The sequence below is a fragment of the Petaurus breviceps genome, unplaced genomic scaffold, assembly GCF_028583685.1.
Source record: "Petaurus breviceps papuanus isolate PSGF00001 unplaced genomic scaffold, PetGlider_PUasm1.0 90700, whole genome shotgun sequence".
Taxonomy (NCBI): Eukaryota; Metazoa; Chordata; class Mammalia; order Diprotodontia; family Petauridae; genus Petaurus; species Petaurus breviceps.
Window position 1 is genome coordinate 8,276,641 of NW_027187315.1, and position 27,829 is coordinate 8,304,469.

Consider the following 27,829-nt stretch of genomic DNA (forward strand, 5'->3'; position numbering starts at 1 on the left):
AACAACTCTGAGGCACCACCTCATGTCTATTACATTGGCTAATATGACAGAAAAGGAAAATGATAAGTGTTGGAAGAGATGTGCAAAAATTGGGACACTAATGCATTGTTGGTAGAGTTGTGAACTGATCCAACCATTCTAGGGAATGATTTGGGACTATGCCCAAAGGGCTATAAATCTGTGCATATTTTTTGACCCAACAACACCACTAAGTCTTTACCCCCAAAGAGATTTTTTTAAAAAGAAAAGTTCCTACATATACAAAATATTTATAACAGTTCTTTCTGTGGTGGCAAAGAATTGGAAACTGAGGAGATGCTCATTATTTTAGGAATGGTCAAACCATTGTGGTTTATAATTGTAACTGAATATTATTTTGCTATAAGAAACTGTGAGTAGAAATCTTTCAGAAAAACCTGGGAGAACTTATATGAACTGATGCCAGAGTGAAGTGAGCAAAACCAAGAAAACATTGTACACAGGAACAGCAATATTGTATTATGATCACTTAACTATTCTTAGCAATTCAATGATTCAAGATCATTCCAAAGGTCTCATGACAAAAATGTTATCCACCTCCAAAGAAAGAATTGATGGAATCTGAATGCAGATTGAAGCATAATATTTTTGGCTTTCTTTACATTTTATTGGTCCCTTTTCTTTCACACAACATGACTAACATAGAAATATATTTTGCATAATTGCATATATATAAGCTATATCAAATTGCTTTCTGCCTCAGGGAAGAGTGGGAAGGAGAAAAGGGGACAATTTGGAGCTAATTTTTTAAATATCAAAAATTGTTTTTACATATAATTGATAAAATTAAAATATTGAGAAAAAGAAGAGAAAAATAAAATGCATGGAGTTAGGAGGAGGAGGAGTCCTTTATGTCAGGAACAGCAAAGAGGTCAATGTCATTGGATCACAAAGTAGGAGACTAGGCATAGTGTAAGGTATAAGAAGGCAGGAGAAGTAGTGCTAGGTAATGAAGGGTCTGAACACCAAACAGGGATTTAAATTTGATCTGGGGGATGAATGGAAGTCCCTAGAGTTTAAATGAATAGGGCAGGAGAAGGTGGGTGACATGATCAGACCAGTACTTTAGGGAGACACATGATGTGAGAAGAGAGTGGAGTAAAGAAAAGGAAAGGCTTGAGGCAGGGAGCCAAATAACTATTACAATATTACAAAATTATAATACAATTATTACAATAGATGCTGCCTGCACTTCTAGGTTGGTGTCAATGTCAGATGGGAGAAGGGGATATACAGAAGAGATATCATAAAGGTTAAACTGAAAAGCCTGACAACAATTTGGATAGGTGGTAGAGGAGGGTGAGAGTGAGGAATTGAGGATGACAGCTAGGGTGCAAACCTGAGTGACTGGAAGGATGATAAGTACACTTGATAGAGGAAAGTTCAGAAGGGACGAAGGTTTTGGGAGAAAGATGATTAGCTCATTTTTGGATATGCTGAGCTGAAGATATACACAGGACATCCAGTTTCAAATGTCATGGGAGATAATGCAATCATGAAGTAAAATAGCATATAGAAGGGGAAGAGAAGACGCCCCAGGACAGGTCTCTGTCAGACACCCCTGGAGAGCAGGTGTGACCTGGATAATGATCTAGCAAAGGAAAGGGAGAAAGAACAGTCAGATAAGTAAGAAGAGAACCAAGAGAGAGGAATATCTTTTCTTTTTTATCTTTAGTGACATTCTCCCTCCTCTAGAAGCATCTCAGGGACTGTGATTAGAATCTGTATGTGATGGTTCCACTATCTTTAATGGAGAAAATAGTTTGTTGAAATATTTTTTTTGGCAAACATTTTCCATTTTTCTTGTTTTTGTAGTCTGCCTTCCATTTACATCCTTGAATACCCTCAGTATGGATTTTCTTAGTTGGACTTCCTTACCGAGCTTTCTTTAGACAGTTTTATGCCCTTTCTTGTTTATAAGATGATACTACTCCATCATCCTTTTTTACTATTTTGCAAATGTTCATATTCTTGTCTTGTGTTCTTTCCAGCTGTGATATTTTGTATATGTACGTGCAAATGGAACAAAATGTCTATTTTCTATTTCATACAGCTGTTCCACTTTAGTACTTGCCTATTATGAAAATTATTCTGATTTTTCTAAAACAAAATTTTAAAAATGAAAATGCAAAACTCTAAAATACATGGTGACTGAAATCTTAGTGGTTCAGGGAAATTCTCGAGTGAGAATTCATTTAATACCCAAATTTCCAAAGAATTGTCTAGTCCCATGTCCTTTGCTTTTTCCTAACTAAACAATTTTATATTATAATTTAAAAAATCATCTGTCTCATATTTGAAATAAGTATTCATGAAGCACTGTATTATGGGAAACTGTGAAAACTATTTCAGATCCATTTGGGGATGGAGCCAGCATTATGTATCATTTGAGCTTTGCTCCTGTGGTTTCTTATATTATCAGAATCCTTCACAAGGAATGCTTACAACTATCTGTTTTATGACAACATTTCTAAGATGAAGGCCACCAAAGGTAAATCTTTTTTAAAGCTTAGAAGATTTTGGATAGATAGCTTGAGAAATATTAATTAGTTTTTACATCTGGACAGGTGAGCGCCTGGAAAGGAGGAACCATGTTGACTCTCCAGTTTATGGCACAGAAAAACTTCTTATATTCGATTTGTTCCTGGCTGTCTTCAAACCTGAAAAACAAAAATTTCATACACAGATTAATTCCATAGTCAGAACTGAACTAAATGCCATTGTTAATTTTATCTTTAAAAATATATTGCCATATATTATTTAAATAAAGTTATAGATTAGCTGAAGAAAATCTAATCTTGTCTAAAGTATTTAATGTTATGGAAACATATACCTAAAAGAGACATTCTTAAAAAGCTATGAAACTTTTAATTCAATATTTTTCCCCTAAATAATTCTGCAAAATATTTCCAATTCCACGTTTAAACAGCAACAACAAAGGACTGTTTTTTTTTTCAACCTCATTTTCCCACAGTTTAGGAAACAAATTAAAGAACTCTAGAAATTACAACATTAATATTTCACAAACATATTGAAAGTGATCAAATGGAATCCACTAAGCATATAAATTCAATATGAATGATTGATTCTATTTGATTTCCCATTTATCCTTTATAGATCTTATCTATATATGGTTATTTTCAATCTGTCTCTTTCATTAGATTGTGAAGCCATTGAGAGCAGGCACTTTTTTTGGTCTTTCTTTGTATCCCCAGCACAAAGAAGGCACTTAAAATCTTTATGGACTGAGTGATTTTAAATTTTTTGCATTCACTCTCCATGTCACTGTTATACTTTATCTGAAATGATGGTAATTTATGGCTTAATTCAATTCACCAGAAATTTATTAAAGGCCTACTATGTACTAGGAACTGTTCTATGTGTTGGAAATTATGGACAAGAATTTAAAACTGTCTATGTCCTCAATCATATATAAACAGATACGTTAAAATAATTTCTCAGGAGAGGGCGCTAAGAGGTAAGAGAATCAGGAAGGCCTTTTGTGGGTGGCAGCACTGAAGCTGAGCCATGAAAGACCCTAGGGGTTCTAAAGGCAGGGCAGAAGAGAGAAAACATTCCAGGGTGGGGGATAAACAATGCAAAGAGGGAGACCAAGTAAACACAATGTATAAGAAGAGGCAATGACTAATGAGGTTGGAAATATAGTGGTTGTTCAGTTGTTTTAGTCCTGTCCAACTCTTTACAATCCCACTTGGAATTTTCTTGGCAGAAATACTGGAAGAGTTTGCCATTTCCTTTCCTAGCTCATTTTATAGGTGAGGAAACTGAGGTAAAAAGGATTAAGGGACTTGTCCAAGGTTACACTGCTAGTAAGTGTCTGAAGTCAGATTTGGGCTCAGGAAGATGAGTCTTCCTAACTCTAGGCCCTGAACTCTATATCATGTAGCTTCCCTGAAAATATTGCCTGGAGCTCAGGGTGGCTAGGTGGCAAAGTAAATAGAGCACTGGCCCTGAAGGCCTCAGACACGTAACACTTACTAGCCGTGTGACCTTGGGCAAGTCACTTAACCCCAATTGCCCTGTCCACCCCCCAAAAAAAGCAAAATTAATTAATTTAAAAAAAAATATTGGCTGGAACTCAATTATGAGAGACTTTAAATATTAAATAGATATTTGCATTTTCTCATAGAGATAATAGGGGTTCACTGAAGCTTTCTGAGTGGTGGAGTGACGGTTTAACTTGTGCTTTTGGAATATCTGGTACTGTGTGGGGAAAGTACTGGTTCTGTAGTCAGAGGACCTGGGTTCAAATCTTGCCTTTGACACTTGCTGTATGACTTCAGTCGTATCAATTTACCTCTCTGGGCCTTATGCTCTTCATCTATACAATAAAGGAATTGGATGAAAGGCCTCTGAGGTCCATTCTGGCTCTAGATATGTGATCCCATGGACTTAGCAGCTATGTGGTTTGGACAGAGGAGAGACTAGGAAGTAAGGAGACCTTTTAAAAGGAGGCTATTGCAATCATCCAGGTAAGAGTGGTTGAGGTTCTGAACTACGGTGACGCCCATATAAGTAGCACAAAGGGGATGGATGAGGGAGATGTTATGTAAGTACAAGCAATAATGCTTGTGGGTATTTGGATATGGAAGTTGAGTAAAAATGAAGAATGCAGAGTGACTCCTAAGTTGAAAACTTGTGTGACTAGAAGAATTATGGTACCTTGATGGAAATTGGAAAGTTTGGAAAAGGGGTGGGATTTAGGGAAAAGGGAAGTTATGTTTTTGACATGATGAGCTTGAGATACCTGTGGGGCACAGAGCAGTTGAAGACATGTAGCTAGCACTCAGGAGAGAGAGGAGGAGGGAGTTGGATTTCTATATCTTGAAAGAAATCATAGTTGAAAACACAAAATTATGAAATTGACAAAAGAATGATTGCAAAGAGAGAAGAAAACATGGGAGAGGAAATGCTCTCACATATGGGGCCATGATATAAATAATGATTATGCAAAGAAAACTGGGAAGGATTATTCAGGCAAGTAGGAGGAGAAAAGGGGGAGAGCTCTTTCAGGAAAAACAACGACGACCAGCCAGGGAGGAGCAAATAGCCAGGAGAAGGATGCTTTCCGTCGTCTCCTGGCTGCATGATGGACTTCCATTACCACATTCCAGCTCTTCATCCTGAATACACACTCCAGCCCTGAAATTCACACAGGGAAGTATGAGGTACAGAATTAGGGAAAAGAGAATGATTTGATGAAACAATAAGAGAGAACTGAATCCTACCCTTAAAAAAAAAAAACTATCAACAGTTTATTCTTTCATTAAACTGTTTGTTCTGCATAGTAGATGTTATGGAGATAATGACTGAAAGTGAATTTGAATAAATGTGAATAAGGAGAGAATGATTAGAATGTAATTTGAATGATAGAATATAAGCTTCTTGACAGCACAGACTGTCCAGGCTGCAACCCAGATGTCCTCTACCACAACCATACTTCAGCTCTTCATGATTAACCCCACTCCAACTCTGGAACTCATACATTGGAAGTACTCTCTTGGGGCAGCTAGGTGGCACCATGAATAGAGCACCAGCCCTGGAGTCAGGAGGACCCGAGTTCAAATATGGCCTTGGACACTTAACACTTACTAGCTATGTAACCTTGGGCAAGTCACTTAACCCCAAGCCCTACCTTCCCTCCACCAAAAAGGAAAAAAAAGGAAGTATTCTCTACCCCACTCAGAGGCCTCTCCCTCTGACTGGAATTCTCCTTACTCCCTGAAGACACCCAGGCCAGCTCCTCCTCTATGTTCCCTCACCCACCTGGTACCTTTGTATCATCACCTCATCCCTTTTATGACCACTCAAATGTACTGTCTCCTTCAATTAGAATATAAACTCCTTGAGGGCAAGGACTGTCTTTCTGCTTATTTTTGTTAGCACTGTCTGGCACATAGTAAAGTGCTTAAAAATGCTTGTTGCTTCTTGACTGACAACTTCGTGATTTAAAAAAAATCTTTTTGGGCTGGCAAAAAAATTGTAAATTGAGAGAACACTAATCAATTGGGGAACAGTGAAACAAGTTGTGGTATATGATTGCTACAGAATATTATTGCACTTATCAGAAATGATGAGCATGGTGCTTTCAGTAAAATCTGTAAAGACTTACATGAACTGATGCAGAGTGAAGTGAGCAAAGCTATGAGAACATTGTACACAGTAACAATATTGTATGATGATCAACTGTGAATATAGCTATTCTCAGCAATTCAATGATTTAACACAGTTCCAATGATATGATGAAAAGTGCCATCTACCTCCAGAGAAAGAACTGATAAGAATTTGAATGCAAAATAAAGCATACTTTTTGAGCTTTATTTTTCTTAGATTTGTTTTGTTTTTTTTTGTCTGTGTTTTTTTTACATGTGTTTTACATGACTGAGCATACATAATTTGTATCAAATTGCTTGTTATTTCATAGAGTGGGGAGGGAAGAGATAAAGGGAGAGAATTTGGAACTCAATTTTTAAATGAATGCTAAAAATTCTTTTGACATGAATTTACAAAAAATAAAATATTCAATTATTGATATCTCATTACCAATGATGCCTTTAAGCATAATGTAGTTTTGCTGGGCATCTCTTAATCCATAATATTTATTTTTTTGTGTTTATTGTCTTCTTCTGTTCACTCATATTGTTAGCTTGAATTCTTGTATTGCACTTGTGTTTTGGGCCTAGTTCTTTTTGGTACTCTTGGGTGAGCTGTATAAGCTTTGTTTAGTTCTGCTCCTCCTGTAGTCAGTATTCTACTGTCACTGCAAACTAGGCAAGATGGATGGTATTAAGACCCTATTTTCTGCCTCAATTCCTGATTTCTGTGTCAGGCTTCCAGTGGTCTTCTGCTGAGCATGGCTTTGGTCAGTTTATCTTTTACTTCTTGTGTGATTCCCAAATGAGAGTTGTTTGTGTCTACTACTGCTGTGGGTCTTGGAAAATTCCCATGGGGTGTTGAAAATCATTCTGGTTTCAGGCCTACTGCAAAGTCCCTCTGTCTTTCCTCTCCCCCGTGCTGATCTACAGGTGTTGAATTGGACCTGTCTCCTGCTGTAGTTCTCACAGGTCTGAGGATTACATAGTCAGGTCCTATCTCCTTCCATAGTAACATAGGGGGACTGGTTTTCTTTCCCATTTCTAGTCTACCAGGCCAGGCCCAGGATTTGGCTTCAAGACCTCAAATTCATGCTGGCTTACAACATCCCCCCTCCTTTTCCAGCCTGATTCATGCTGACTGGCTTCATGACCATTTGCAAGTTATTTCACTGGTTTCCTTTCCTCACTCAGTTTCTTTCCTCACCTCCATTAACCTCTATGTTTTCCTGAGTTCACACTGAATTCCCTAGCATGATACCTTTTTCCCTTCTCCAATAGTTTTTCCTTACAGGTCTGAAGTGGATTAAGGAGTTTACTTTTGCTTCTTTTTAGTTTGTTTTATCTGAAATCGTTTTTATATATTTGTTGGGATCTATGTGAGATAGAATCAGTTCTCTAAAACCTTTCATGTTGTCATCTTAACCAGAAGTCCTTGTGGGAGAAATAGTGTTTTTATACTCTTCTTTGGTACAAGCTCTCATGTGTGAATTATTGGAATAGCCTACTGGTGAGTCTGCCTGCTTCAAGTCTCTTGCCTCTCCAATCCATCCCCCATTTACCCAACAAGTGATTTTCCTAAAGCACAGGTCCAATCATGCCACCAACACTCCTCCCATCTTCCCTCACTCAGTAAACTCCAGTAGTTTCCTATCTCCTCCATGATCAAATGCCAAATCCTCTATTTGGAATTCAAAGCCCTTCATAACCTAGCCCCCTCCTACCTTTCCAGTCTTTTTACTCCTACCAAGTACTCTTTGATATAGTGATATCAGCCTCCTGGATGTTCCACCAAATCAACAGTCATCTTTTGGCCCTAGGCATTTTCTCTGCCTGCTCCCTATGTATAGAATGCTCTCCCTCCTAATCTCCACCTACTGCCTTCCCTGATTTCCTTTTAGACCCAACTAAAATCCTACCTTCTATAGGCAGCTTTTCCCATCTCCTCTTAATTTTATTGTCTTCCCTGTCAATTATTTCCTATTTATACTGTATATAGCTTTTTTTTTTTACATTATTTGTCTGCATGCTGTTTTCCCCTATTTGATTGTGAGCTCCTTAAAAGAAGGGGCATCTTTTACCTCTTATTGTATCGTTAGTGCTTAGCACAGCGCCTGGTACATAGTAGGTATTTAATAAACATTTGTTATTTATTCTTGCATTTCTAGATTTTGACTAAGTTCTGCAGATTCCTCAGCCCCAAAAGGAGCTAATACTCTTTTAGTTAGATTTCAAGCAAGACAGCTGCAGCCTAGGGAACCCTCTCAGAGCTTCCCAGAAACTCCCCCCAGAGTGTCGTGATCCACACCTTCAGCAAGAGAGTTGTTGAATTTTCTATTAAAAAGAATTCACTAGGGAAAGCCTTTTAAAAGAAACCTTATAAAAAGCAAACCATGAAAAAACAAGTTAACTCACAACCTAAGGCCTTTTCTTTATTTTGTTAGAAAACAGAGCAAAGAAAGAATTAGGGAGGAAATAATAAAAATTATCAATATTAAAGAGAAATATAACAAAATGAAGTCATATTGGAAAAGCAATTAAAAGAACTGGAGGTAGATTAAAACTGTAGACGGGAAACAGAACACCCTAAAATTCTTTTATTCATGATCCGGTTAATTGAGGATTTTGGGATTTTGCCTTTACTTGCTTCTCCCAACCACTGTTTATTCATTGGATTTTGGCACAGACATCATGCTAACACATACAAAGTCGTTTAATAGATGTGTTCTGTTTATGGAAACATTTGTTGCCAAAATGCAGGCACATTTCTTTTTCCTTTCATTTTTTCCCTTCTTTCTTTTTCTTTCTTTCCTTCTTTCTTTTCTATCTCTTACTGTTTTTCTCTCGACCTTCCTTTCTCTTCCTTCCATTCTCTTCCTCCTTCTCTCCTTCCCTCCCTTTCTTCCTTCTTTTCTTCCTGTGAGAACTGAAGCACACCATGAATGAAAGATATTTTCTAAGAAGCTTCATTTTTGCATGAAGGCTTGGAAAGAAATTCCCTAGGTATGAATATTTATCACACTTGTATATTTATTGTTTCTTCATCAATTTCTATCAATTGTTAGCAAATTATTGTCAGATTAAAAAACCTGAGACACCTCCCATGGTCATAGTAAGACTCAGGATGCTCCTGGATATTATTTAAGTCCTATAAGTTGTTTTTTTTTTCAATGTGACACTTCATCAGAATCCCCAGAAGAAATGGTAATGAGAGTAGCTCTCTAAATAAAGATTTCAGATGCTCAACACCTTTGACAAAATTGCTCACAGGAAACTATAGACAAGTACATTTGCTGCATTCCCAATTTGATCATTCTATGAAATAAGAGATGATCTGTGGCCTGAGTCCTGGGAATTATAGAAAAATAACAACAACAAAGTGGAAGGCAGATGCCACCTAAAAAGATAGGACAGAATTTTAACATTTCAGTCATTCAGGGAATATCTTTACTCCTTTAGTGTCCTACCAAATTGAACTAAAAAGGCCCTGGAAGTATGTAGGATACAACTAACAATGGCTAATAACCCTGAGAAAGGCCATCAAATATATATATATATATATATATATATATACACACACACACATACATACAGACATATATATTCATATACAAATATAAATGTGTGAATGTGTGTGTATTGATATGACAGCGTTCTTTCAAAAGAAAGAGTTAGAAGGATTTCGTATTGTACCTATTGTCAGAGGTGAAATCCAACATTATACAATGACATTATACCCTTTGTATGTGGGAAGGAGGGGGACAAAGGAAGGAAGTTGAAGAGGATTCCATTACTTGACTCCCTTCTGTTATTTATTTTGCTATTCTATCCCAAATAAATGCTTTAGTATTCTATTTATGGTTCTCTATCTGATCTGTTGGTAGAGATTGCATTTGATAGAGAAGAAAGCTAAATATCATCTCCACTGTGAATGCAGGTATAAAGAGTATCTCATTCAATTCTGCTGTGGCATCATTAGCTGGGTACTGTGGGTCATGGTCAACTAAGTTGATCCTAAATATGTTCTACCATCCTCTACTAACAGACCATTCAGAAACAATTAAGCAAAAAAAAAAAATATTTAACTAGTAATTCGGTTGGGGGAGGAGGATGATCAATGCAATCATTCAATCAAATCAGTCTCCTGTACACAAATGAGTACAATAACCCAAAGACTCAGGTACTCATAAGAAAGGAAACTCATCTTTGGAAAACTCAGGTTCTAACAAAAGGAAAAATTTTCATCTGAATTATGTCTGCCTTGTATCTTGGTTAGGGGCAGATTAGTGATAACGTTGATAATGCATTGGACTTGGAATCAGGAAGACTCATTATCCTGAGTACAAAACTGGCCTCAGATTCTTACTAGCTGTGTGACCCTGGGCAAGTCACTTAACCCTGTTTGCCTCAGTTTCCTCATCTGTAAAATGAGCTGGAGAAGGAAATGGTGAACCACTGCAGTGTCTTTGCTGAGAAAACTCCAAATGGAATCATGAAGAGTTGAATGTGACTGAAACAGAGCATCTTAGCTAAAAAATTTCTCATTCAATCAAAATAGCTTTCTCCAAAGTTATCAATGTTTTCTTAATGACATAATCTAATGGTCTCTTTCCACTCTTCATTGTTCTAGAATTCTCCATAGTCACTAACACTGTGAGACAGCCTTTTCTCCTTCACACCCTCTCCACTCTAGGTTTCCATGACACTACTCCCTTCCTGGCTCTCAGGCACTCATAACCTTATCTGACTGCTCCTTCTCAAGCCCCTTTATCTTCATCCATGTCACACTCTCTTTCCCAGAGCTCTCTGGGCTCCCTTTTTTTCTCCCTATCTCATCAGCTCCCATAGAGTCAGTTATCACTATGCTGACAATTCTCAAATCTACTTATCTAGCCCTAACCTCTTTGCCTTCAGTCCCACATTTCCAACTGCTATTGGACATCTCAGACTGGATGACTCAGAAAATCTGAACCTCTATTTGTCCAAAACCAGACTATTATTCCCCTTCCCCCCATATTCTCCCCTTATCCTAACTCCCCTATTACTATTGAAGGTATCACCATTCTCTTAGAAAACTAGGCTCACAATCTAGGTGTCATATTTGACCCTTCACCCTCATATCTGATATGTTGCCAAAGCTTGTTGATTATACTTTTGTGACATCTCTCTCACAGGTGTCCTTTTCTCTCTCCTCTGACACTACCCTGGTACAGTCCCTCATCATTTCATGCCTGGACTGCTGAAATAACCTGCTGGTTGAGTTCCCAGCCTCAATTCCCTCCGTACTTCAGCCAATAACTCACTCATCTGTAAAATTAGCATTCCCAAAGTACACATCTGACTATATGCCACACAAGCTGCCCCTCCCCATTCAATAAATTCTGGTGGCTTCCCTATCACCTTCAAGATCAAATAGAAAAACCCTCTCTTTAGTATTCAAAGCCCTACATAACTTGCCTCTTTCTAGTCCTCTTATACCTTATTCCCTTGACCACTCCCACTCCCACCCCCACTGCAATCCAGTGACACTGGCCTCTTTGCTGTTCTTCACACTAGGCACTCCATGTCTAGACCCTGGGTATTTTTGTTGGCCGTCCCCCAAGCCTGAAATTCTCTCTTTCCCCTTCTGTGCCTCCTGGCTTCTTCAGCATCCGTCAAATCTCAGCTAAAATCCCATCTTCTACAGGAAGCTTTTCCTGATCCGTCTTAATAGCAGTGCCTTCTCTCTACTGATTATTTGCAATTTATTTTTTACATATCTTGTTTGCACATAGTTGTTTGCATGTTGTCTCCCTCATTACACTGTAAGATACATAAGAGCAGAGATGGTTTTGCTTTTCCTCAGCAGCTAGCACGGTGCCTAACATGTTGAATGCTTAATAAATGTTAACTGACTGACTGCCTTAGAAAACTGTAGTGGTTCTGCCTCTCATTACTCCTTGGCACAGTCCTGGCCTCCAATGCTCTGGGCTCCAGCCCATTTTCACTACCAGTAAAGTCGGGAAGATCACCATTCTGCCCCCATACTAATCTTGAAGTCATTATGATCTGCTAAATTTTCACTTTTTGTTGCTGCTCTGCCCTTGTTTTTTAGGCTTTTTAGCTGCCACCTAATGGTATTCTGCCTTGTTTCCTACTTTTCATCACTGCTTCTGCATCATAGAAGTGATATTGCTTAGACCTAAGTTACCTGTCTTACACTAGTTAGTACCTCTTCAGATCTATCATGAAAGTAGTCCTCCATTCTCCATAGGACTGGGGTACAAAAGGCATCAGTGAGGCTTCTCTAATCTGCTTCTCACAATGGAAGGTCCACAGCCCTTGTTCCTAGCTCAATTAACACGAATGAATTCTTTTACCTCCTCGCCACCTCAGGAATGGGAACTACACAGGACCACTTACTGGCTATTTATCAGTATGCCTGGTCTTTGCCATTATCAGTATTTCTCATCAAGTGTTTTAAAGGCTGAGGATAAACACATGTATTCTTATGCTCTCTTCCAACTAATATTATGGTCCCACTAACAAGAGATCAGCCAGGTAAATTGTTTTGAAGCATTGATAAAACTTAATAAAGACAGGAAAGGTGGTTCCCTCAGAAATACTCTTGCTGCCATGGCAAATGCTTCCTTACCCCTAAGAGATCAAAAGATACTTTGTACTACATGGCAAAGAGGTGGTTTCTACAATTCTACCCATAAATTCAACCCTCTGGCATAGCTTGCTCTGACAAACATTTTTAGTAAGCTCTGGTGACTTATTCTTCATTACACTAAGTCTAACAAGTTCTTCCTGTGGAATGTGGATTTATACATGACGAGATCTATAAGCTAGAGGCACACGTGTGGGACTCTCAAGGAGTCTGCTTCTGGGAGAAGACATTTTGTGTTCCCCAACCACTTGGGTGGGGGCAGCCACCTTCCACCAGTTGAATAGTTAGAACAGACTGTATCTTTAATACCACCACATGGGGACAAGCTTTCTCTTTTTTCTTACTCACAGAATGGATGCCATGATCTGAGCTGGGTGGGTATGTCCTCCACCCCTTCTAGGTCCTGTGGTCTTAAGGATCAAGTGAGGGCTTGGGGTCTGTTGTGTTTGTTCTTCTCAGTTTTGATGTAGGCAGAAGAGTCTCTGAATCTAGGAACTTGACCCATGGTGTCCTTAGAGGCAAGAGTCCAGGCTGGATGTTGCTGCCAGAGAGTTTGATACTCAGACCCAAAGGTAGGTTTACTTGCTTTGGACCTGTAACTTGGTGAAACCAAGCTATATTATATAGAAACTGAGTTAAGTTAAAAATCTAATCCTCCTCCCCTCTGCAGAGACTGAGATGATGTAGGAGAGGATTATACCTTGTGTGTTGGGTAGAAATGTTTGTATATTTATTCTTATTATTCCTTTAGAGTAAATATTTCTTTGTAGAAGCAAATCTACTAAATGGATGAATGGAACTGGGGTTCAGGAGACCCTATAATCAGGGGGACACAAATGGTTGAGGTTGGAGCCAATGGGAGATACTAGATACCTCCACATGCCCTTTGGGTATGAGGTGGGTAGAGTGAAAACACTCAGGGAGGAGTGAAATTTAGGGGCTAGGGTAATCATGGTTACACCAGGAGGACCTCTGTCACACCGTTTTGTATGATACTATAATGTAACTCAGTTCTTAAATCATCGATGGTTGAAGGGTTAGATAGAAGGAAGAAAGGGGGCAGTGCTGGAAGAGAGGTGAAACAGAGAATGTAAGGAAGGTGAAAGTGGCTAAGACAGAGAATTCCCTGGGTGTGACCACAAGAGAAAATGGTAAGATTTCCTAATGAGGATGAAGAAGTCAGTTAATGCTCAAAGCCTTGCTGAATTAGATCCTAGGGGAAGGGCTATCATATGCAAGAGAACCAAAAATGTGGAAATACAGAAAATACAGGTGATGTGTGTAGTCAGGGAGCAGATCATACATAGCATGCGTAAGTTGTTAAAAGGAGATCCAAAGATAAGCCCTGGCAAAGACCAGGCAAACTGATAAATAACCAATAAGTGGCCATGTGTAGTTCCAGTCTCTATAGCTGGAAAGTTGGGGGATATAATATTAAGGAAAGCATTAACTAGCTTTGTTAATAACAGTATTTCTTTGTAGGAGGAAGCTTGAGAGTAAATGTCTGTGTACATTGAATTAAATCTCATTTAAAATTCTGTACCATGCTTTAATTTAGAAAAATAACCTAACACTTAACAAATGGAACTAGTACACATGCTTCCCTTTCCACTGAAGTTGTCAATTATTTTTTTTATGGAAAATTCAACTTGCCACAGTTTGTTGCAAGGTAAAGTCAAATTAATTTCACTACAGGGTCTCAGGCCCAGGAAGCAAAGCACTAGCCTGGAAATTCTGAGGTTAGGATTCTAATAGGGAAGGAGCTAAAAAGAGCCACACAGAAGGTCACAACTGAAAGTTAATGACAGAATAAGGATATTCTGCCCATTTTTACAAGGTATTCATCTTATAAAATCTACCATCTGGTGAGGACCAAACTCGGGCAAAAAGCAAAACATTTCATTTTCTTACTCTCAGAACAAAGATATTTCAACCATTAGAAATATAGCAGTGCAGGCCAATGTTATGTAACCTTCTACCTGGAAATAAAAAACTGGGTTTATACAGACTGGAATTAATCTTGAAGGCTTCTCAATAATTTTCTCTTTGCCTTGTACATGAACTCAGGAGGTTCTTTTAAGAGCATCAGAATTTCACTCATTTTGCCCTTATCAGGATTTCTCTTGATAGCAATTTGGTTCATGTCTGACTCTCCACACATGCAAAAACAGGAGAGGGGCCTTAGCTCCCATACAAGTATTTAGAACAACAAAACATTGATACAGAGGTTTTAACCTGACAAAAAAAATACAAATGGTTACTAGCAAGTGGCCCAATTCTTCTTCCCCCTCTTAAGTATCTGCATCAGGGTAGATAACAGCCCTCCCAGAGCTCCAGTACTAGTCTGGATGGCCTTCCCTCAAAGAGGAGAGTCTAGCAGCTCTCCACTTTGATGACTACCATTTCACTGGGGACGTATCCGATCCTTCAGACTGATACCATACTCAAAGTGGAGCCCTCCAAAAGAAAACATTTAGGATCAATAGGAGTAGAGACAGAGTTTGCCTTCTCTCCCAGAGCAGCACAGTCCACCTAACTCACAATACCAATGGAAGATAAAGTTCATCTTTGTGCTTCTACATTGTGGTTCTGTTCTTGATGTCAGCATCTTGTAGAGGTTGTGCAGACATGCAAACTTCCCTTTAGAAAGCAGAGTTCAAATCTATGTAGAGCTTCTTTCCTCTTTCTCTCCTGCCCCCCAGTCTTCCTGCCTCTGAAATTCATATTTAACCCCCTTTTCAAGGGTACATCCAAAGGGTGAGAATAAGCCAGCAATCAGTAATCAACAACAATCACCATCAATGAAGCCAATGGTGCAATAAGTATACTGGAGGCAAATTCATATCTTGTCAAGAGGACAGAATCAGTGCCAGAGCATTATCCTTATCAAGTGACAACAAGGATTCAGGATAAGGGGAATTTATACCCTGGTGAGAAACTGACCCAGTCTACAGATTTTCAGTCCTTTTTCTGGAGGCAGCAGAATGAGGAGGCATCACCCAATCACATTTACATGAGGTTTACGTCTTAGCAAATGGGTCAGGAACTACTGACATGGCAGCCCTACTCTACCTTTGTGCTTCTCCACAATGAGCACCACTTTATTCATTTAATATACTTTAATGGATCTGTAATTTCGTCTCTGTGGCAGAGAGGTGGTGCAGCAGATAGATCTCTAGACCTGAAACAGAAAGACCTGAGTTCAAATACTGTCTCGGATACTTACTAGCTATGTGACCTTGGGCAAGGCATGGTCTGCCTCAGTGTCCTCATCTGTAAAAGGAGGGTAATAATAGCACCTACCTCCCAGGTTGTTGTGAAGATAAAATGAGTTAATGTTTTTAAAAGGCATCACAAACTTTAAATTGCTACATGAATACTACTCATGTATGTAATATACATGTACATATATGTATATTTGTGTTTGTGTATATACGTGTATACACATATACTATAATGATCATGAAGATCACAGTCCATCCATCCCTGTTCATTCTATTTAACCAATTCCTGCCCATGTCCTCCTACAAATCCTGCCCAGGGGATCCACCCAGCACTCCAGAGGCCACTCTCTAGCTCTCCTGATACTCTGTTGACACCAGTAAAACATATGTCAATTATTCACTGAATCACAGGGAAACTGGATGGCTCGATCTGCTTTCAGGAACTTATGATATGGCTATGGCTGGTGTAGCCATTTTAATTGTCTTATGGGGAAAACTAGTCTTGTTACGTACACAAACAAAACCCACAAATCATATTAAATTGATTCTATTTTCCTCCTTCACTGCGTTCAGCTAGGGTGAATTTTTTTACTATTTCGAAAATTCAAATCCACCTTCAAGGACTATAGATTTGTTGCTAGTGAGTATATTCCAAAGAACAAAATACAGATTCTGGAGACAATTCAAAACAGCCCCAAAACTGCTCTGAACATCATTAAAATGAGTGTAGTTTCCATGACTACACTTAGGTAGAATGTGGTACAGTGGAAAGAATGCTAGGCTTGGCATCAAGAAAAACTTGTTTTTCAACACCCCAACATCCCTTCATGTGACCCTAGGGAAGTTATGTAAGCTCTCTGAGCCTCAGTATTCTAATCCATCAAATGGGTATGATAATATATATAGTGCCCAACTCATTCGGTTGTTATGAAGATCAAACAAGATTATCTGTATGAAGCACTTTGTAAACTGAAAAGTGCTATAAAAATAAATGTCAACTATCATTATTATTTATGAAATTATCATATATAAATTATATAAGCCTACATAAATCTTGGTATATTTGTTTTTTAAAAAAATCAGTTATCAGTCCCTTATTATGCCACACTTTGTATAGCCCAAAGGATCTTAATAAAATCTAAATCCCTTTACCTTCAATTCTATTATTAATTTTGGCACATTATAGGAAGAGAGAGGGAGGAAATTTCTCTTGTTCTTCTCCAGATAATAATTATCCCAAAATGTTTTTACTTTACTGCTGAGCTTGGTAGAAGCTTTCAAAAGAAGTCACTTTAATGTGACATTGAAGTAATTCATGGTCCACCTACCAAAAATGATAAATGACTTACTAACTATAAAAACTATCAATATTCTTGTCATAGGGTATCATTTCAAATTCTTTTATAGGAACACTGAGGTTTTTGCAGATCAAAATATAACATTAAAGCAATCAGGCTTTGCTACTAATAGACACACATAATAAAGAGAAGAATTTGGGTCCTGGGAGCTGGAGAACACTGAACGCTCCTTAATCTACCTTTTGTTCCGACTCGTGCTTTTTGCACCTAAACCTGAAAGCATCTTGGTAAAAAGTAATGGAACCCTAAGTTAAATAGCTATCTGTAACATAACCTTTCATCTCCACTGGGACCAAGGGGTCAAAAAGGAAAGACCTAATTCTGGCCCGGGGGCAGACTCTGTGTTCACTTTTTTTTTTAGGTGGAGGGGAGGCTTGGTGGCTATGATTAAAGAACTATTGAGCCTTATCAGTGAGTGGTGCTAGACTGCAGCAGACAGAAGCTGAGATGGCTTGTCTGGCCCTAAAGAAATGAGCCCTGAAGACAGTAATAGGGAATAATCCTCAGAAAGGATGCCAAGACCAACAAAACAATGCACCAGCAGAGACCAACCAAGCCTGCAGTCAATAGAGATGAAGAGCCCAGGAAGAAGCCAGCTGGCAGTGTAGCTGTGCCTGATGCATGACCCCTCCCTGTTCATGCTCACTCTCCTTCTGATGGGATGTATACTTGTGAGAGATTGTACACTAGGTTTATAGGGAGAATGTTCTATTGTAAATCTTTCTATGCTATTTCATTAAATTGTTTTTCAGTCATTTGAGACATCTCCAACTCTTCTTTCTTGGAAAAGGGGGCTTGCCATTTCCTCCTCCAGCTCATTTTACAGAGAAGGAAACTGAGGCAAACAGGGTTAAGTGACTTGTCTCGGGTCAAACAACTAGTATGTATCTGAGGCTGGATTTGAACTCAGGTCTTCCTGACTTCAGGCCCTACAATCTATCCATTGCTCCACTTAGCAGTTCATTTCATTAAATGCTTTGAACTACTTGTATCCTCTGGCTAAAGAGAGAAAAAGTCAACATAACAATAAGGACTTGTGAGCTACCATTATAAGTGGATATGGACCCATAGAGTGCCTAGAGTCTGAGGTAGCTATCCTGGGGACCCAATTTGTGAAGGAAGGGTACCATAATATTTCAAGAAGTTATTGAATTCCTACAAGGTCCTACAGATATAAAGATGAAAATGAGATGGTCCCTACTCTAAAGGGGGTTATATCCTAGAAGAAACAAAAAAAGCTTCTGTTTACTTTTGGGGGGTGGATGATTGGGTTTGGGGTTGCTGGGCAGAGTTGTGTTCTGGTTGGCATGTAACAGAGGTATTTGATAATTTGACTACAAAAAAAGAACCCTTCAACCAATCTGGTTTCTTTAATTAAAGAAATGTCTCAGGATACATGATCCAAAGGATGATGATAGCATACACATAAACTTAGATTTATTTTGCTAAATGTGTTTTTGGCCTCTTTTGGAGTATTTACTAATAAACTGGGGTACACACCGAACCATCCAGCAAAATGCATCAAGCTTAACTACAAAAGAAGAGTGGAGACTGCGAACCATGGCCATTGAATCATAGAATGACAGAATTGGAAAGTCATCTATTCCAACCCCTCTCCCCATAAAGCATGAATAGCTAAGCACAGAAACTAAGGACTGCCAAGATGCATTATCAAAATTGCCAAGTTAAATTTGGTTACATAAAAGGCTCTGTTCTCAAAATACCCCAAAGCAAGGAGCTACAGAGCATTCCAGTTCTAAATCTTAACAACTTTCCACACAAATTCCAATGGCAAAGTAGACCACAATTGCCAAATAAGGAACACAGAGACAATAAAATATTGTATTGGTTCAAATATAAGGTGAGGTTTTGTTTTTATGGAAAGAAAATAATAAAATATTGGTCACCTTACATTTGTGATAATGGTATTCAGGGGCGATGCAAGAGTTTTGGGAACCAAAGGCACTGGAGGGGAATCATAGCTCCCTCTGTGGTGATGACTGCTCATTTCCATAGTAACAGCTCCCAATACACCTTGTGTAGTGCTGCTGTGAGATATTTCCCAAGAGGGAAGAGAAGCAAGAAAGAGCTTTGAGAGGGGGCAGGTGGCAAGGCTTGAGTTAGCTTGATGTAACCGTGTTAAATCTCCTGTTTAAAACCATATTAAAGTTTCCATTATGAAATGCTTTGTTCTAGAGGAGTCACCTACTTTTACAGGGCAAGCTCGGCTGATAGACCCCCACGTGGTTAGAAAAAACACAGGCTGGGAGGAAGTTGCTAGGGGAACAGTGGTATCTAAAGGATGAGTAACCAAATGCTAAAGAAAATATCTTTTCAGTGGATCATCTGTTTCCCAAAGCTTAATACGGTGCTTGGCACGTAGTAGGGATTTAATAAGTATTTACTGTTGAACTGAAGACAAGGAATTCAAGGAGAGTTTCTGGTTGCTGCTTTTAAAAAAAAATTAAATTTTTATTTTTGAGTGGTGGTGCATGCTTCGCCCTCATCAGTAACATTTGGTTTCTCATAATATATGGTATACACTTTTGTATTTTCGAAAACTTCTCTTTGAAAACTAAGGTAACTTCTATTTGGTCCCATATTTTAAACAATCAAGTGCTTTGATTAGCTTTATTACTGAAATATACGTTAAATTAAATGTCCTTTACTGCTCACTTCAGGAAAGAGCAAATGAACCAATTGTTTATCCTCAAGACTTCCTATCACTGGGGCTGATAGGTGGTGCAGTGAATAGAGCACTGGCCCTGGAGTTAAGAGGACCTGAGTTCAAATCTAGCCTCAGACACTTAACACATACTAGTTGTGTGACCTTGGGCAAGTCACTTAACCCCAATTGCCCTGCTTCCCCCCCCCTCCAAAAAGCAAAAAAAAAAACCAAAAAACCTTCTTATCATGAAATCCTGAGTTATCTACTCCTTAGAGACCCACTGCTGTATTCATGAATAGCAAAAAAACTTTTTTGAACCATTGGAGGGGGACGGGGAGAGAGGAGGCAGGTCTTTTTTTTTTAATGAGTATATGAAGGATAATAAACATAGGTGTAGGACCTAAAATTCCTCCTGGAATTTTGTCATGAATAAGGAATGTCAAGAAAAAGGGGGTAGGAAGAGGAAGTGGTACCTTCTAAAAGCATCAGTCGAAAAAGTTGAGTCTTGGCAATCAAGATTGAAAAAAAAAAGAAGAAAGGATGCACATTATCATCTAGTTTGATGATTGTTCAAACATTTATGAATTACCTTGGAGTGTTGGCACTATGTCAATATAAGTGGCATTCTTGTAAGTGATGCAGAACTACTACCACCAAAGAGATCATTTAAGTATGTTTGAAAGTTGAGTGCATTAGAGAAATGAATTCGTCTAGCAAGGGAAGTGACCTTATACCATTGAAAACAATGTAGGCAGGTGAGAGGTAACCAGGCAGGGAAACCTAGATTGCCTTATGCCATCTTGGGCTGTATTAACAGTCTAAGAGATGAGTCTGACTCAATTGAGAGAGAACTTAGAAACCAAACTGTAGGAGAATTTAAATGTCTAAGGACAAGGTCAAGAAAAATGTGCAAGTGGTAACCAAGTGGGGAAAGTTGCTACCTCTTCTAGAGCATTTTTAATGATTTTGTGTTTTACTTCCTGTTCCTGCAGCATTGCCGGTACAGCTGCTGAGCTGCCCTGCTTTATCTTGGGAGATTTCTGCCCTTCTGCAGCAGGGTGATATTTCTCCAGGGTATCGCTTGTCCTGAATAAACTCTCATCTAACTCCACACTTGTGACTTTTACCAGAAACCACATAGTTCAAAAGGGATTCAAGGCATGTAAAGGCTCCATAGGAGTGTCCTAGAAAGCCAACTTTGGCCAAAAAATTTGTAATGTGCTATGAAGCCTTTGGGGACAGTAAGAATTAACTATATAAATTCAAGTCATGGGCTGATTGTTCCATTAGGAGTTGAGAAAGTCTTTCAAAGGTATTTGCTCAAAAGATGGAATCCATCAAGCATGTGACCCAGGTCATAGCAAGGCAATGGGAAAGAAACTTCTTTCTTTCTTTTCCTTCCTTTTTCTTTCTTTCTTTCTTTCCTTCCTTTTTCTTTCTTTCTTTCTTTCTTTCTTTCTTTCTTTCTTTCTTTCTTTCTTTCTTTCTTTCTTTCTTTCTTTCTTTCTTTCTCTTTCTTTCCTTCTTTCCTTCTTCCTTCCTTCCTTTCTTCCTTCCTCCCTCCCTTCCTCCCTCTCTCCCTTCCTTTCTTCCTCCCTTCTTTCTTTTGAAGTAATGTTGAATTTATTGTAAACTTTAAAGACAAAAAGAGCCAAACTGTACGTGGTGGAGATTTTTGTTTTCGTGTACTTTGTTTTTGTTCTTCTTTGAATGTGGAATTACTCAAGTTTTCTAATGCTTGCCAACTTTAGAATGTCCAAACAATAAAATAAAATGCCAACAACCTAGTTCCTTTACTTCTCTTCACTACCTTCCCTTCTTTAATCCATTGTCATATGCCTTCTGGCTTCAACACTAATGAAACTACACTCTCCAAAGATGTCAATGATACCTAATAATTATATCCAATACAGTAGCCTTTTCTCAGCTTTTATCCATTGACCTCTTGGATGCTTTTGACATTGTTGGCCATTCTCATTTTCTTTCTTTCTGTCTTTTTTAAGAAGCACCTTTCAAATCCAGTTAGTCTGTATTTTCCCCTGACTAGGAAATTAGATGATTGATCCATATGAACAAAAGATGTCTACAAGCACATCACTTAGCCATTGTGGAGCTAGCCACGCAGGACTGAAACAGACATTGTCTAACTTCTAATGACTTGCCCCAAGTTCCAAAAAATTCTCACTGCCTTAAAGGCAAAGGAAGAAAGAAAATCATGTTGAGAAGATGATGTCTTATTAATCTAATTCACATTTATATAAGCCCCTTAAAGCTTATAAAGCATTTTTCTTAAGCATAACAATTTAAGAAATACTTGGTATCCCTAAAGATATTAATGGGATGAAGATACTTGGGGATGTTTAGCCTGAAGAAGAGAATACTTGGGAGAGAGAGAATGATTTCTGTTTTTGAGTATTTAAAGAGGTGTCATGTCTAAGAGGAATTAGATTTGTAGTGCTTGAAAACAGAGGGAAGAGGTTTTTAGGCATGTTTCGTTAAATAATATTTTTTAAATTCCAGTACAAATTCCAATTAGCATGGGAATCTTAGTATCTGTTGAGAATTAAATGCAAAAATGTTTTAGCTATGGCAGAAGAAAAGAAATCTACTATCTTTTTGGGGGACGGGGGAGGAGAACAATCAGGGTTAGGTGACTTGCCCAGGGTCACAGAGCTAGTAAGTATCTGAGGTCATATTTGAACTCAGATCCTCCTGACTTCAGAGCCTGCTGCTCTATCCACTGCACCACCTAGCTGCTCCTTAGAAATCCACTATCATTAGTTACAATATTGGCTTTTGTGTATCAGAGCCACTTTCAATCAAGAAGTGATTTTATTTTTCTTTGTATGAATATTAAATTATACAAAGTCATTTTAGATGTGGGTGTCAAGTATATGTGTGTGTGTCCTGTGTGTATGTGTATACACACACATACATATAGTAGTCAAAGTAAACATCTTGCATTACTTTTGTGATCTTTTACCTAATTTCTGAACACTAAAATTGTATTGCAATTCTGAATTTTAATAATAAAAGCTTTTGGAGGGAAGAATAGGATAGCAGAAGAGACACTGGGGCTTTGGGCACTGGACTATACCTTGTCTTTTCGCAAAAGCAAATGCTTACCTGGGACACGGTGGGGAAGGGGAAATGAGAGGAGAAAGAATGTCCTCAATGGTCCTGAGGCTCCTTCTAGTTCTAGAGCTATGATCACATATGATCTTACTATCCTATTCAACTTCTTTAGTTTTTAACATTTGTCTATACTGTTCTGCTTGCTATATGTCTCTCTATACCCTGTGCTTTGTTCAATTTGTCTTGAGATTGGTTTAAGCAATTCCTTGCAGTCTTGGGCTTAGTGTTCCTAGTTCCCTCTTTATCCCGCTGCTTACTCTGTCTTGGTCTCCTATGGATTAGATTCCCACAAAAACCTTAAAAGAGGTCCCCTTCTGTCCCATTAGTTAGTGGGTCCAACTTTTATATTGAAAACTTAGATGGATGTGTGCCATCCTGGTGAAGTCAAAATGTTATCAAAGTATAATAGCACAGAGTCACATATATCTTAAGATATATTGATTAATGTTATAAAAAATTTATACAACTAAAAATATGCTTTGAAATGTACATAAAATATGGATGATTTGATGTATCACTTACTTGGACAGCAATGCTCTTAGAAGATCATCTGGCACAGGCATCCTAAAAGACTTGCAGAGAGTCCTGATAGCTGAACTGGGCAATAATCCTGTTCTGCAATGAATACAAATAAAATGGAAATGTATCTTTGTTTTCTTTTTGTAATAACTAAATAATATAAATGATAAAATATTCATATGTCCTAAAATAAGCTTTTTGAAGAAGTCTTGTAAAAATTGGAATTAGGACTTAATAAAATAAAAAACAATGATATTGCATTTCATCAAATTTTTCCACTAAAAAATAGCTGAATTCTAAACTTGTGGTGTTTTTTTTTTCTTCTATGTTTGGAATTCTTTTTTTATTGGATGGACCACTAAAGTTGAAGAGACAAGGACTGCTCTTTGTAACCTGTCCTCTTACCTACTATCAGGTAGATGTGTGAAACTGTCTAAAAATCTGATAAGGACCTAAGAATTAAGTATGATATGACCTGATCTAATTAATTAAAGATCTAAGAATCTATTATGACATGACCCAAAGGTTTTTTCCTAGTGTTTTCTTTGGACCTGATCCCATTAAACCTGGAAGCTACAATTGGGCCTTTAATGCTTACCAGATTTCTTCAGAACTTAGCCAATGCAAAAAACTGATCAATTTCTATTAAAATGACCAGTAGTAGAGAGAGCCATAGAACACTCTATGGTTTTTTGCTGGCAAATGGCAAAAGTTAAGCCAATGAGGAATAGAGAATTTAATTTTTAACTAATAAGCTGAGATACAAGATAATAAAAAAAATTCTCTTTCTTGAGCTATACAGGGAGATAAAAAATTCTGTAAGGAAAAAGTTGGATTTATATTGTTTACCTCAAAGGTTTTAAACATTTCCTGGATGCCTTGAATATAACATTTCTTAATAGTTGAATTATACTGAAATTTTATTAAATTCAAATTCAGAAACATAAATTCTTAATTTGCTCTCTATAATTTCAAAGAAAAATTATACAAAATTTAACAGCAAAGTGTTCTTTCTACAATGGATGTCAAAATAGTTGCTCATGAATTAGCATAAAATAATATTAAAAAGTAGTAAATGCCATGCTGCTTAATCTTGAAATTTTAGTTCATCAAGTAATTCAATCAAGAGTGTTGGCAATAGGTAATGAGAAAATTCAAGGGGAAGAGCAAGTTTCCCTTGAAGTCAAAGCACTTCATAAGCAAACACAAAATCATGAATCTGATGAAAGAATAAACTCTATTTTTAATAAACTCTCCTTGTGATTGGTTTAAGTTACCTTTTGCAGTCTTTGGCTAAGGATTTCTTGTGAAACATAAAAAAATCTTATGAATCCCTTTCTCATTCAGGTTTAGAGAAGCTTAAAATATGGATAAATTTGGTGGCCAGGTGGTGCAGTGAGTAAGAGCACTGGCCCCAGAGTCGGGATAACCTGGGATCAAATCCAGGCTCAGATACTTAGCATCAAACCCAAAAATAACTGGCCATGTAACCTTGAGCAAGTTACTTAACCCCAATTTCTTTAAAAAATAAATAAAAGGGGTGGACAGGTAGCACAGAGAGTAAGAGCACCAGCCCCAGAGTCGGGATGACCTGGGATTGAATCTGGGCTCAGACACTTAGCACCCACCCAGAAACACCTGGCCGTGTAACCTTGAGCAAGTTACTTAGCCCCAATTGCTTTTAAAAAAAATATGGATAAATTATTAATATGGAAAATTTAATAAATTCAATTAATTAATTAATATGGATAAATTATCCAAAGACTTACTTAGCCTGATCCTTGTATATGCACATGGCAATCATTTTGTCAAAAATCTCAAAGGTGTATTTCTTCAACTGTTCTTGAGTAAGGGCAAGAAGGAAAGTCAGATCATCATCCGAGTCTTCTCTCGCGCTATAGTAACGGCCAACTGTCATGATTTCATGCTCTGAGAGTTTTTCACCTGTTACATTCATTATTACATCTCTGTAAAGAAAAATGCAGATACATTCAGGAAAAAAATATATTAAAAAAAAACTTTTACCTACTATTTGCTTTTCATCCAATGTTTGACTTCATTTCTTAGAGAAAACAAAGCATCAGATTTGGAGTATTTTACTTTGAAAATGTTTTTTGCTGTCAGTTTGGTGGCCCACCAGATACCTGAAATCAGGAAGATTCATCTTTCTGATTTCAAATTTGGCCTCAGACACTCACTAGGTGTATGACCCTGGGCAAGTCACTTAACCCTGTTTGCCTCAGTTCCTCATTTGTAAAATGAGCTGGAGAAGGACATAGCAAACCACTCCATTTTGGGGATTTTTTTTTTACCAAGAAAACCCCAAAAGGGATCATGAAGAGTTGGACATGACTGAAACTGAACAGCGCTTGGAAAACGTTTTTGCTGCCACCATGATGGCATTCATACATCAGAGAAGTAATAGATTTTGTGACTTGCACAATTAAATGGAAAAGTGGTGATTATTTTCTTTCAATCTCTCCATACATTTGGGGGAATAAGAAATCACTTCTAAAATACAAAATCTACGTATGTTGATTCCTTTATTTTATGTAGAGTAATGCCCCAGTTATCTAAAAGGCAGACTTCTAAGACCTCAGCATTCAGCACAACTGAGTATCTAACCAAGGGTACACTCTATAAGTCATGTAAGTCATCACACTGCATCTGTCCCAAGACATTTTTAAATAACTCTAATTCATACAGAAGAGTCTTTTAAATGAGCTTTTTATCAGGATTTTTTTAGGTCAACTTTTTTTTATGTCTTTTAGTTTTTGTAGCTCACAGATATAGTACCTATAGTGCCTATTATATAATATGGCCCCAACTTCATTAATCAAGGAGATAATATTTCAATGGAGTCAAAGGCATTAAACAAATTGCAAAAAGAACTTGATTGATTTGGAAAAAGTAAAAGCCATTCCTTGAAATGAAATAATGCTACACAGGAATTGCATCTACATTGGTTTATTTTACTCAATTACACCCTGTGAACTAGTAAGGAATTCAGCATTTGAGTGGAAGGTCATCTCAGTGGTAGGAGAAGTTATAGGCAAGCTACTGAGGGGGAAATCCCTTAGAGGAGAGGAGAATATTCTTTGTCTCCCTCTTCCCATGACCAGCAAAATGCTGGAAGATTTTGGACATTGCATGGTTGTCCTAGCAGGGTCTGCAGAAGGTCAGTGGCTAATGGAAGTGTCTGCATCAAGAAGTGAATACCAAAGACATTCTAAAGAAAGCAGCTTCAAGGATTTCCAAGAAGCCCAGCAGAAAGGTTCATCATGCCTACAGGGAACATCACAAGGACTCCCCTCAAAGAGAAAACAATTTCCATTTAAAAAGGATATGTGTCACCCCCTTTACTACACATTCCTCTAAGCTTAAACTTTACTTTGGATTCTATTTTACTTATGGGATAGTATGTCTTCAGTTTTGGAGGATGCTTCTTACTGATTCTTTTTACTATATTACCTTAGTAAATACTCACTTCTAAAAGCTAATTAAATCTGGGTGGCTAAAGTATATTAACCATTAACTGATAATCACTGGGGAAAAGTATGTTCATGATCTATACTTTTAGAAAACCACCTTTAACCCCTCAGGGTTATCCCTAGACCACTGAGGCTACCAGCTTATTTTAGGGAACCCAACAAGCTAGGGCAAATGGAAGAATTTCGGATGGTAGATTTGATACTCCTCTTGTTCCCAACATTAATGAAAAAGTCCTTTTTCTCATTCTGGATATTCATCCTCTGATGCTGTTCACTGGGCTTTTAATGGTCGTGATGCTATTATTAGAAAATCATATTAATATTTTTCATGTATCCTCTAAAACTTGTCTTTAGTTTCATTTTCAATACATGTCTTTTTTAAATAAAATTTTGTCATAGTATAGTCACATTGGCATCTTTAAGCAGTTGCCTCTCTTAGTTCTCATTCAAGCTTCTCATGGAGATTTCTGATCATGCGACCCTATCTATCCTTTCCTATGAATTCTACCTTCCCCTCCAAATCTAGAGAGCACTTCAGTCTATGCCTGCTTTCTGCTCCTTTTTTTTAAAGAAGAATTCTATGATTAAAGAGTCACTTGACTGGAAGGAGGGAACCATTCATTGTTAGTT

The 27,829-nt window shown here is 37.8% G+C and overlaps 1 protein-coding gene across 2 annotated transcripts in view; it reads right to left on the reverse strand.

Moving 5' to 3' along the window:
• The window catches only part of EFHC2 (EF-hand domain containing 2), a 276,255-nt gene that overhangs the window by 27,020 nt on the left and 221,406 nt on the right, over positions 1 to 27,829 (reverse strand). For both annotated transcript variants that reach the window (XM_069065742.1, XM_069065741.1), the window contains 3 exons: positions 25,478 to 25,675; positions 23,712 to 23,804; positions 2,597 to 2,699 (listed from right to left, as the gene is read on the reverse strand). In XM_069065742.1, coding sequence (XP_068921843.1) covers positions 2,597 to 2,699; positions 23,712 to 23,804; positions 25,478 to 25,675 — 394 coding nt within the window. The remainder of the gene's footprint in view (positions 1 to 2,596; positions 2,700 to 23,711; positions 23,805 to 25,477; positions 25,676 to 27,829) is intronic.